At 42.7% G+C, this 13,337-nt stretch overlaps 1 protein-coding gene across 1 annotated transcript in view; it reads left to right on the forward strand.

The window, feature by feature from the left end:
* The window catches only part of LOC118371574 (endophilin-A2-like), a 29,573-nt gene extending 19,644 nt beyond the window's left edge, over positions 1 to 9,929 (forward strand). The window contains exon 9 of the mRNA XM_035757079.2: positions 7,245 to 9,929. Coding sequence (XP_035612972.1) covers positions 7,245 to 7,438 — 194 coding nt within the window. The 3' untranslated portion in view covers positions 7,439 to 9,929. The remainder of the gene's footprint in view (positions 1 to 7,244) is intronic.
* The last annotated feature ends 3,408 nt before the right edge of the window (positions 9,930 to 13,337 follow it).

Below are 13,337 nucleotides of genomic sequence, written 5' to 3' on the forward strand. Positions count from 1 at the left end.
TCTTCAAAGTAGCCACCCTTTGCCTTGATGAAAGCTTTGCACACTCTTGGTATTCTCTCAACCAGCTTCATGGGGAAGTCACGTGGAATGCATTTCAATTAACAGGTGTGCCTTGTTAAGTTCATTTGTGGAATTTCTTTCCTCAATGCGTTTGAGCCAATCAGTTGTGTTGTGACAAGGTAGATGTGGTATACAGACAAGGTAGATGTGGTATAGATGTGGTAGATGTGGTATACAGATGTGGTATCAAGTAAGACACATATCAACTGTTCAAAGGAGACTGTGTGAATCAGGCCTTCATGGTTTATTTGCTGCAAAGAAACCACTACTAAAGGACACCAATAGGAAGAGGAGACTTGCTTGGGCTAATAAACACGGGCAATGGGCATTAGACCGGTGGAAATCTGTCCTTTGGTCTGATGAATCCAAATTTGAGATGTTTGGCTCCCACCGCCGTTTCTTTGTGACATGGAGAGTAGGTGAACGGATGATCTCTGCATGTGTGGTTCCCACCGTGAAGCATGGAGGAGGTGTGATGGTGTGGGGCTGCTTTGCTGGTGACAATTTATTTAGAATTTAAGGCACACTTAACCAGCATGGCTACCACCGCATTCTGCAGTGAAATGCCATCCCATCTGGTTTGTGCTCTTTATTTTACCCTTATTTTACCAGGTAAGTTGACTGAGAACACATTCTCATTTACAGCAACGACCTGGGGAATAGTTACAGGGTAGAGGAGAGGGGATGAATGAGCAAATTGTAAGCTGGGGATGATTAGGTGACCGAGATAGTTTGTGGGCCAGATTGGAAATTTTCCAGGACACCGGGTTTAACACCCTTACTCTTACGATATGTGCCATGAGAATTTTAGTGACCACAGATAGTCAGGACACCCGTTTAACGTCCCACCCGAAAGACTGCACCCTACACAGGGCAATGTCCCCAATCACTGCCCTGGGGCATTGGGATATGTGTTTATTTTTTTTACCAGAGGAAAGGGTGCCTCCTACTGGCCCTCAGCAGCATCTGGTCTCCCATCCAGGGACCAACCCTTTAGAAGCAAGCCAGCAGTGGGATGCAGGGTGGTATGTGGGATTATAATTTGTTTTTCAACACAATAATGACCCAAGGGCTATTTGACCAAGAAGGAGAGTGATGATGAGTGCTGCATTCGTGACCTGGCCTCCACAATCACCTGACCCAATTGAGATGGTTTGCAGCCAACAAGTGCTCAGCATATTTTGGAACTCCTTCAAGACTGTTGGAAAAGCATTCCAGGTGAAGCAGGTTGAGAGAATGCAAAGCTGTCATCAAGGCAAGGGTGGCTACTTTTAGAAATATCAAATATATTTTGATTTGTTAACACTTTTTTTACTACATGATTCCATGTGTTATTTCATAGTTTTGATGTCCTCACTATTATTCGACAATGCAGAAAATAGTCAAACAAAAACCCCTTGCATGAGTAGGTGTCCAAACTTTTGACTGGTTGTGTGTGTGTGTGTGCGTGCGTGCGTGCGTGCGTGCGTGCGCCCGTACATACATTACATTACATTACATTACATCACAACACACGCACACACACAAAGATGAGAGGCCTGTAAATTTCATCGTAGGTACAATTCAACTATGACAGACAAAATTAGAAGAAAAAAATCCAGAAAATCACATTGTAGGATTTTTAATGAATTTATTTGCAAATTACAATATTGGCAATGACAGAGGTCAAACGTTTTCTGTAAGTCTTCACAAGGTTTTCACACACTTGCTGGTATTTTGGCCCATTCCTCCATGCAGATCTCCTCTAGAGCAGTGATGTTTTGGGGCTGTTGCTGGGCAACACGGGCTTTCAACTCCCTCCAAAGATTTTCTACGGGGTTGAGATCTGGAGACTGGCTAGGCCACTCCAGGACCTTGAAATGCTTCTTACGAAGCCACTCCTTCGTTGCCCGGGCGGTGTGTTTGCATGCTGAAAGACCCAGCCACGTTTTATCTTCAATGCCCTTGCTGATGGAAGGAGGTTTTCACTCAATCTCACGATACATGGACCCATTCATTCTTTCCTTTACACGGATCAGTCATCCTGGTCCCTTTGCAGAAAAACAGCCCCAAAGCATGATGTTTCCACCCCCATGCTTCACAGTAGGTATGGTGTTCTTTGGATGCAACTCAGCATTCTTTGTCCTCCAAACACGACGAGTTGAGTTTTTACCAAAAAGTTATATTTTGGTTTCATCTGACCATATGACATTGGGAGAATCTTCTTCTGGATCATCCAAATGCTCTCTAGCAAACGGGCCTGGACATGTACTGGCTTAAGCAGGGGGACACGTCTGGCACTGCAGAATTTGAGTCCCTGGCGGCGTAGTGTGTTACTGATGGTAGGCTTTGTTACTTTGGTCCCAGCTCTCTGTAGGTCATTCACTAGGTCCCCCTGTGTGGTTCTGGGATTTTTGCTCACCGTTCTTGTGATCATTTTGACCCCACGGAGTGAGATCTTGTGTGGAGCCCCAGATCGAGGGAGATTATCAGTGGTCTTGTATGTCTCCCATTTCCTAATAATTGCTCCCACAGTTGATTTCTTCAAACCAAGCTGCTTACCTATTGCAGATTCAGTCTTCCCAGCCTGGTGCAGGTCTACAATTTTGTTTCTGGTGTCCTTTGACAGCTCTTTGGTCTTGGCCATAGTGGAGTTTGGAGTGTGACTGTTTGTTTGAGGTTGTGGACAGGTGTCTTTTATACTGATAACAAGTTCAAACAGGTGCCATTAATACAGGTAACGAGTGAAGGACAGAGAAGAAGTCATCTTATAGAAGAAGTTACAGGTCTGTGAGAGCCAGAAATCTTGCTTGTTTGTAGGTGACCAAATACTTATTTTCCACCATAATTTGCAACTAAATTCATTAAAAATCCTACAATTTGTGGCTGACTAAATACTTTTTGCCCCACTTTACATACATCACACACACACCATCACACACACACACACACACACACACACACACACACACACACACACACACACACACACACACACACACACACACACACACACACACACACATACATACATACATACATACATACATACATACATACATACATACATACATACATACATACATACATACATACATACATACATACATACATACATACATACAGTGCCTTTGGAAAGTATTCAGACCTTTTTTACTTTTTCAACATTTTGTTATGTTACGGCCTTATACTAAAATGTATTAACATTTTTAAAACGATACCTTTTATATAAGTATTCAGACCTTTTGCAATGAGACTTGAAATTTAGCTCAAGTACATCCTGTTTCCATTGATCATCCTTGAGCTATTCCTACAACTATAAATGTGGTAAAACAATTAATTGAACATGATTTGGAAAGCCACACACCTGTCAATATAAGGTCTTACAGTTGATAGTGCATGTCAGCGCAAAAACCAAGCCAGGAGGTTGAGGCACACATCTGGGGAAGGGTACCAAGACATTTCTGCAGCATTAAAGGTCCCCAAGAACACAGTGGCCTCCATTATTTTTAAATGGAAGATGTTTGGTACCACCAACAATATTCCTAGAGCTGGCCGCCCTTCCAAACTGAGCAATCGGGGGAGAAGGACCGTGGCCAGGGAGGTGATCAAGAACCCGATGGTCACTCTAACAGAGCTCCAGTTCCTCTGTGGCGATGGGAGAACCTTCCAGAAGGACAACCATCTCTGCAACACTCCACCAATTAGACCTTTATTGTAGACTGGCCAGACAGAAGCCACTCCCCAGTAAAAGGCACATGACAACCTGCTTGGAGTTTGCCAAAAGGCACCTAAAGAACTCTCAGACAAGATTCTCTGGTCTGATGAAACCAAGATGTAACTTTTTGGCCTAAATGACAAGTGACATGTCTGGAGGAATCTTGAAACCATCACTACGGTGAAGCATGGTGGTGGCAGAATCATGCAGTGGAGATGTTTTTCAGCGGCAGGGACTGGGAGACTAGTCAGGATCGAGGGAAAGCTTTAAAACAACCTAATTCGTCACTGCCGCCAACAGGAGGGCCTCTAAAAAAATGTAGGTTGGTGACCGCACCATTGGCCACGCCCATGACCACACCCCCACCACCTAAGCACCATTTTGATCCAGAAAAAAACCCTGTAGATGATACATCTTTGGGTTAGTGTGTCTCCGAAAGTCTCCTAGATTGATGGGTAGGGGATGTGTTGTGTTCCACAATAAAAGTGATTCTCCCATAGACAGTGATGGATCCCTCCCCATATCCAGTGTGTCGTGCCCTGTGCCAACTGCCTGTGGGGTAAGCTGGTACAAAGAGGACATTTTTTGAGACAAAAAGCCTGGTGTTAGAGCCATGGCCATGAGCTGCCTGAGCTTAGAGGGAGATGGATGGCGAGAGGGAGCAGTGCAGGGTCAGAGGGGGATGGCGTGAGGGAATAGGGCAGGGTCAGAAGGGGAGTGAGTGAGTGAGGGGGCAGGGTCAGAAGAACTTCAGAAGGGTTGGTCTCACAGAGATGATGCAAAACACTGTCACTGGGATTGTGACAACCATCAGTGTGTGGTTTCACTACTTTTGCGTGTTTGTGTTTATTTGTGTGTTTTGAGACTGACAGGCTCTCTGGTCCATCCTATGAGTAAGATATGGACTTCCTGTGCCCCTCCAGTCCTAGCCACTGTGTTCTAGGGTTGGGCGATGTCAACCTTTGTCCTATCGTGATTATGTACTAGGCATGGGGCGTATCCAGATTGTCATACCTTTAAACTAACCTTGTACCACCCTCGGATTTTGGCACTGAACACAATTGGCGCTATTTTCAAACCCCACTGAGCCTCTGTAATCCGAAGGTTAGCAATGCTAACCTGTACATGTAGAATCCCATAGCGAATGCTAGCTAAATGCTAATGCATATGTCTCTGACACAAGCTATTTGCAGGACAGACATCCCAACTCAAAGTTATACAAGTAGCTAAGAAACGCTGATATTAGGCTTAATTAGTTGAGCGACAACCTATGTAATTCGCTAGGTTATTGACATCTATGCGTTGTTGAAAATGGTGTTTTACCGGAATAAAAGTAAGCTACCGGCAACACAACTCTCATCTGGCTTACACTATATTTTATTTTGATTGTTCAGGATCACAATCAGCAATAGTTTTGGTAGTTTTGCTTTAAATAATCAGTGTATATTGTTATTTTTAGATATACAGGGTTAAATTGATAATTTTATAACAAGCAATCACTTTTGTGAATCGCACGGCCGACATGAGAGGAGAAGATCTCTCTGTAAACTTCCAAACTGTCAAAACCATTTGATTTTGAGATGGTGTGAAGTCCAAGTTGTGCTATATAACCATTGGCTATGTCATAGCCAATTTGTAAATGATAAATATTGATACATTACTAACACTTAATCTGAAAAAATGACTAGTTAATTGGTGGGTGATGGTGATTTCAGAACCAAAGTGGGGAGACAAACTGGCTACATTTCCCCACCCCAATCTGATAGTGGGGTGGTAGTTGCAATTCGTTCTCTAATCAAACTGAATCGCACCAAAACATTTCAAACTATACTGAACAAAAGTATGAACGCAACATGTACATAGTTGGTCCCATGTTTCATGAGCTGAAATCTTTCCATAGGTACAAAAAAAACATCAACTTTTGTGCACAAATGTGTTTACATCCCTGTTAGTGAGCATTTCTCCTTTGTCAAGATAATCCATCCATCTGACAGCTGTGGCATATAAAGAGGCTGATTAAGCAGCATGATTATTACACAGGTGTACCTTGTGCTGGGGACAAAAAAGGGCCACTCTAAAATGTGCAGTTTCGTCACACAACACAATGCCACAGATGTCTCAAGTTTTGAGGGAGTGTACAATTGGCATGCTGACTGCAGGAATGTCCACCAGACATTTTTGTTCAGTATGAAACGTATCCTTCCTGTATCATATCGGAGCCCATGTACAGTGCCTTCAGGAAGTATTCATACCCCGTGACTTGTTTTTTCTCTCTCACCCATCTACACATAATAGTACCCCATAATGACAATGTGAAAACATGATTTTTGCAAATGTATAAAAAATGAAATACAGATATCTCATTTACATAAGTATTCACAGCCCTGAGTCAATATGTGTTAGAATCACCTTTTGACGGGGACTACGCTGAGTCTTTCTGGGTCTCTAAGAGCTTTCCACGCCTTAATTGTGCAAGATTTGCCCATTTTTATTCAATTCAAAATTCTTCAAGCTCTGGTTGTTGATCATTGCTAGACAACCATTTTCAGGTCTTGCCATAGATTTTCAAGTAGATTTAAGTCAAAACTGTAACTCAGCCACTCAGGAACATTGACTGTCTTGGTAAGCAACCCCCGTGTAGATTTGGCCTTGTGTTTTAAGCTATTGTCCTGCTGACAGATTAATTCATTTGTGGGGTACAGAGATTACGTTGTCATTTAAAAAATCATGTTAAACACAATTTTGCAAACAGAGTCCATGCAACATATCTGACTTGTTAAGCAACAAGCGCATTTTTACTCCTGAACATTTCAGCTTTAAATGTAAAAAAAAAAAAAATGTAATACAAATAAAAAGCTTACGTCCACATTGACATTTGAGGTATTGTGTGTAGGCCCGTCACAAACACATCTACATTTAATCCATTTTAAATTCAGGATGTAACACAAAATGTGGAAAATGTCAAAGGGTGTGAGTACTTTCTGAAGGCGATGTATGTACCCATAAAACATTGCTAAATGGTGAATGTTCCTATTGCCCCCTCCCCCTAATGATATTATTTTTCTCATTAATCCTTTGACTACCTTACATTTTTAGGATATTCAAATAACTGTTTTGAGATGTTACTCTGTTAAATTAATTCGTTGACCAGAACAACACAGGGCTGTATGGGGGGCCAGGTCATCTTTCTAGCACTGTCACTCCTCACACTGTCTGAGCCTGCAGTGTGTTAATTTCACAACCCAGCCACCACCTACTAATACTTCAACTTCAGTGTGAACCATAAGCTAACAAACCATGTTATGTGAAAACCTAAAACCATAATCGGATGGTCCAGCTCTGTTAGCCAGCAGAAGGAGGGTGGGATGTATGGACAGAGAGAGATGGGATTAGTCTATCACTGTCTGGTATGATGTACACTTTTTCAACCTTCTCTCTCCGTTTTCCATCCCTCTCTCTCCTCCTTTCTCCTCTTTTTGTCATTCAGTTTCAGAACAGCCATGCTGTAAGGCCCTGTATGACTTTGACCCGGAGAATGAGGGAGAGCTGGGCTTCAAGGAGGGCGATATCATCACCCTGACCAATCAGATCGATGAGAACTGGTACGAAGGCATGCTGCACGGCCAATCAGGATTTTTCCCTCTCAACTACGTGGAGATTGTCGTCCCCCTGACAAACTAAAGAGTGCCTTAAGAGTACGTGAGAGAGGGAATGAGGAGCCAGTTGAATCTGTGGGAAAGATCCTAGAGTCTTCGTCCTCATCTTCACCATCATCACAGACGTACCTGTACTCTTTGGCACGGTTTCATCTTCACATTTGAAGGAGGAAAATTGGAAAATGATGGCTTCTCACATTCCAGTTCAAATAGAACGAGATTTGAATATGATCCCCCTGCCCTACAAGCGAATACGGAAGACTGACATTCGGACACAGACATGAAGAACCTGACTCAACCAGACTAACATTTTAAAGTAACGTTTTGTGTCAACCACAGAAAGCTCTACAGAAAATAGAAGTTTCAAATTAAATGTATCAAAATTGAAATGGTAACAATTTATTATTGAATGTAAAGTTACGTACCTGTAAGCAGCAGAAGACATTAACATCTGCAGTTAGCTGGTTCTGACTGTAAACTATACCACTTGTAAAGCCTTGTCTTTTTATTTTTCGTAGTTTCAAAACAAAAAATGTATTTCACACATCCCGCATTTCTCCAAGTGCCACATTTTAGTATGGACTCTGCTGAGTATTCGCCTTATTTACAAGGCAAGTATGTCGGACATTGCAACTGCACAGCCTTGCAAATAGTGGCTTTTGACTGGACTACATCTCTTGAAGCCCCCTGCTGGCCAGGCTAACACAACCATCCTCCTCAGTAAACAACTACAGCAATGCCTTGTACTAATGATCCATTTACAGTCAGTTGATTTACAAAACGATGTACCTTCTGTATGCCTGAGCCACAGGAGAGCATGAAGGGCCTCAGATATTGTTTAGTTTTGCTATGGTCTGCATTTGATTTGTTTTGGTCTAAGCCTCATTTACTGTTTTTTTAATGTACAGCTAAACGGTTCAATTGCACCTTGGTCCTCCAATGAGATTGTTGATGTATGTGTAAGGGACTGTGTAAGTAATGTGTAGTTGGAGGCCTCTACTGAAAGGATGTTCAAACCCAGACCGTCAGACTGAAGGAGAAAGGAAACTGTTTGAGTTTGGGTCTAGTTAACATTTATAAGAAAACATTTTCCCCAGGGGCTACTGGACATTTCATGAGGTTAGCGACATTCGGGGCCTGTGTGTTTTTAGTTTTCCTGTCTGTCCATCTGTTCAATAGAGGAAACACAGCTAAAAATGCCAAATAGAATTGAGTACATGGTGTGTGAACCGTATGTAATCTGGTGAGGTGGGGGTTTTAGGTGTGTCATCATAGTGCCTGTCTGTTCAGCTTGTCCTTAGAACCTCAGCTTGTACATCCATAGACGACAACGCTGCTGGCAGTGTCTCCCACATAGTGCACATAAACGTGGGACTCTTTTCAGATGTGTGTGTGAGACTGAAGTTCTTTAGGATCAGGAAATCTCATTCATTCACGTCTGTATTAAGTATTATTTACTTCTTCGTTGGTTATCACACTTTTCCCCGGGTCTCGTAGGAGGAGGGGTTGGTGTGTGCTGCTGGACAGGACTGCGTACGGTGTCAAATATAGTAAATACTGAATGAGGAAATGACTGGGAAACTGAATAATAATATATGGTTATTTTATTTGTGATGATGGTTCTGTTAGGAAAAGCCCCTGCTACCAAGATGTATACTGTCAGAGCTTAAAGAACCTCCATGATTGATAGTTGTGGATATGATTGAGTCACACATGCTGCAGTGCACTTTTTCATTCACATATTTCTCTCCCCTCGGTGTTGAGGTCCAGGCTAACTTTGGCTACTATTTTCTCTTCCAGTCTGCTCCCTCCATTCACCACTCTGCTCTGTCTCTCACATCACCTCCTCTCTGGTGTTAGAGCTCTCCCATACGTTTACAGGCCTGGGTTCTGTTCATTTCAATGACAGAGTGCAGTGGTGGACTGATACAGAGCAACCTGGTGCTGACTGGAACACATACCAATAAGAGTCCAAAACAAACAAACATAATTTAGAGTTAGGGGTGCTTCAGTGCCTTTGGGAAAGAAATTAGGAAAAGACTACAACCAACCAAAATAACCAAGCTACTTACTATGGTCATGAATTTCTGTAGTAAGAGTTCTGTTCATTTCCAGCCTTGGCACTTTGCTGTGTACAGACAGTTGTGCATGTGTACACTTGCTTTTGTGACACACTACACTTTTTAAAAAGGGTCATTTCTGTCTAATCCGTTGGAGAACCAGAATTATCACTTGAACTAAAAAAGATAATTCTGGCACTCAATGGTATTACTTTTTTACATTACAAAACATTCACAAAAAAATGTTAAATTAATCTTTGCATGTAGGTCTACCGAATACCTTGTAAATGTATGTATTTTACTTTGTTTTCTTTTTCATTTTGGTATGTCATTGTATGGTATGTCAAATTTAACTGCAATATATTGTCATGTATTATAAAAACATATTTGTACTTGCTTTTTCTTGTTTTCTGCCTTCTACCATCTTTGAATAAATAAATGTCACCCAAGAATTTTTGTACTGTGTATGGAATGTTTTTGAAAATAATGTTTTGATCATAAGTGTAAATAAACTATTACTGCTTAATTGCCAAAATGTTAATGCATGTGAGGAGGTGGAATCTACACTAATGATAATTTGTGTGTTTTTGATGGAAATGTTCAGTAGGTTGGTGGGACAAAAGGTGGCAGTGTAGTTCTTTCCAAAGCACTATCAACACTAACACTGAGCAGACAGTAAAATACAATGTTTTATCAAATTGAAAGTTAAAATATGCAATATATTGTCTTGTGTATATATTGCATATTTTAATTGTATTTTACTACAAATATTGTTAGATCAGGATTTTACTTTTGATGATATTCTATGATTGTAAATGGTGTGCAATTAATTCTGTCTATAGCTAGGTTTCCTTTCAATTGGCGTCAGATTTTCATGCAAATATTTTAAAATCCGCATTAACCTTACCGTGAAATGCTTATTTACAAGCCCTTAACTAACAATTCAGTTCAATAAATAGTTAAATATTGACTAAATAAAGTAAAAGAATCTAATAAAAAAGTAACAAGAAATATACATAACAATAACGAGGCTATATACAGGTACCGAGTCAATGTGCGGGGGTACAGGTTAGTCGTCATTTGTAAAGCGACTATGTACAGATAATAAACAGCAGCAGTGTAAAAACACTGGTGTCGTCAGCAAACGTAATGATGTTGTTGTCGAGCTTGGCCACGCCAAGTAGTGGGTGAACAGGTAGTACAGGGGGTCAATGTAAATAGTCCGGGTGGCCATTTGATTAGTTGTTCAGCAGTCTTAGACACTCTAGTACTGCTTGCCGTGCAGTAGCAGAGAGAACAGTCTATGACGTGGGTGACTGGAGTCTGACCATTTTTTGGGCCTTCCTCTTAATTGCACACCATTTCCTCTGACACCACTAGTATATAGGTCCTGGATGTCAGGAAGCTTGGCCCCAGTGATGGTTGTGTGTACAGCCCAGTACCTCTGTAGTGCCTTACGGTCAGATGCTATACCAGGCGGTGATGCAACCGGTCAGGATGCTCTCGGTGGTGCAGCTGTAGAACTTTGAGGATCTGGGGACCTATGCCAAATCTTTTCAGTCTCTTGATGGAGAAAAGGTGTTGTCAAGCCTTCTTCACGACTATCTTGGTGTGTTTGGACCATGATAGTTTGTTGGTTATGGGGACACCAAGGAACTTGAAACTCTCGACCCGCTCCACTTCAGTCCTGTCGATGTTAATGAGGGCCTGTTCGGCCCTCCTTTTCCTATAGTCCACAATCAGCTCCTTTGTCTTGCTCACATTGAGAGAGAGATTGTTGTCCTGGCACCACACTGCCAGGTCTCTGACCTCCTCCATATAGGCTGTCTCGTCGTTGTCGGTGATCAGGCCTACCACTGTTTAGTCGTCAGCAAACTTAATGATGGTGTTGGAGTCGTGCTTGGCCACGCAGTCGTGGATGATCAGGGAGTACAGGAGGGGACTAAGAACGCACCCCTGAGGGGCCCCAGTGTCGAAGATCGGCGTGGCAGATATGTTTTTGCCTACCCTTACCACCTGGGGACGGCACATCAGGAAGTCTAGGACCCAGTTGCAGAGGGAGGTGTTTAGTCTCAGGGTCTTTAGCTTAGTGATAAGCTTTGTGGGCGGGCACTATGGTGTTGACCGTTGAGCTGTAGTCAGTGAACCACATTCTCACATAGATGTTCCTTTTGTCTAGGTGAGTAAGGGCAGTGTGGAGTGCGATTGAGTTTGCGTCATCTGTTGGGGCGGTATGCGAATTGGAGTGGGTCTAAGGTTTCTGGCATGATGGTGTTGTGCTACGGGGTGGTAGTGCTATGGGGCAGTAATCATTTAGGCAGGTTATCTTTGCTTTTTGGGGCACAGGGACTATGGTGGTATGTTTGAAACATGCAGGTATTACAGACTCGGCCAGGGAGAGGTTTAAAATGTCAGTGAAGACATTTGAAAGTTGGTCCGCACATGCTTTGAGTACACGTCCTGGTAATCAGTCTGGCCCCTTCTGCTTTGTGAATGTTCACATCGGCTATGGAGAGCGTGATCACACAGTCGTCCGGAAAACAGCTGGTGCTCTCATGCATTCTTCAGTGTTACTTGCCTCGAAGCGAGCATAAAACGCATTTACCTTGTCTGGTTGGCTTGCGTCACTGGGCAGCTCTCGTCTGGGTTTCCCTTTGTAGTCCATAATAGTTTTCAAGCCCTGCCACATCCGATGAGTGTCAGAGCCGGTGTAGTAGGATTCAATCTTAGCCCTGTATTTCCTGTTTGATAGTTCGTCTGAGGGCATAGTGGGATTTCTTATAAGCGTCCGGATTAGTGTCCCACTCCTTGTGGATGTTGCCTGTAATCCATGGCTTCTGGAAGGGAAATGTACGTACGGTCACTGTGGGGACGACGTAGTCGATGCACTTATTGATGAAGCCGGTGACTGAGATGGTATACTCCTCAATGCCATTGGATGAATCCCAGAACATATTCCAATCTGTGCTAGCAAAACAGTCCTGTAGCGTAGCATCCGCATCATCTGACCACTTCCGTATTGAAGGAGTCACTGGTACTTTCTGCTTTAGTTTTTGCTTGTAAGCAGGAATCAGGAAGATAGAATTATGGTCAGATTGGCTAAATAGAGGGAAAGGGAGAGCATTATATGCGTCTCTGTGTGTGGAGTAGAGGTGGTCTAGTTTTTTCCCCTCTGGTTGCACATGTGACATGCTTGTAGAAATGAGGTAAAACTGATTTTCTGCCTGCTTTAAAGTCCCTGGCCACTAGGAGCGCCACTTCTGGATGAGCATTTTCTTGTTTGCTTATGGTCTTATACAGCTCTTTGAGTGCGTTCTTAGTGCCAGCATCGGTTTGTGGTGGTAAATAGACGGCTACGAAGAATATAGATGAGAACTCTCTTGGTAGATCGTGTGGTCTACAGGTTATCGTGAGGTATTCTACCTCAAGCGAAGCAATAACTCGAGACTTCTTTAATATTAGACATCGCGCACCAGCAGATATTGACAAATAGACACACACCCTCACCTTACCAGACGTAGCTGCTCTGTCCTGCCGAAACACGGAGAAACCAGCCAGCTTTATATTATACGTGTCGTCGATCAGCCAAGTCTCGGTGAAACATAATATATTACTGTTTTTAATGTCCCATTGGTAGGATAGTCTTAATCGTAGATTGTCCCGTTTGTTTTCCAATGATTGGCCAATAATACAGGCAGTGATGGTTTACTCACTCGGAGCAGCAACGAGAACTGCCCCTCCCTACCTTCAGGCTATGCTCAAATCCTACATCCCAACCCGAGCACTCTGTTCCGCCACCTCTGGTCTCTTGGAAATCGCACTGTAATTTCCTGGTTGCTAAAATTCTACACCGTTCACTCGATT

The sequence above is a fragment of the Oncorhynchus keta genome, chromosome 26, assembly GCF_023373465.1.
Source record: "Oncorhynchus keta strain PuntledgeMale-10-30-2019 chromosome 26, Oket_V2, whole genome shotgun sequence".
Classification (NCBI taxonomy): domain Eukaryota; kingdom Metazoa; phylum Chordata; class Actinopteri; order Salmoniformes; family Salmonidae; genus Oncorhynchus; species Oncorhynchus keta.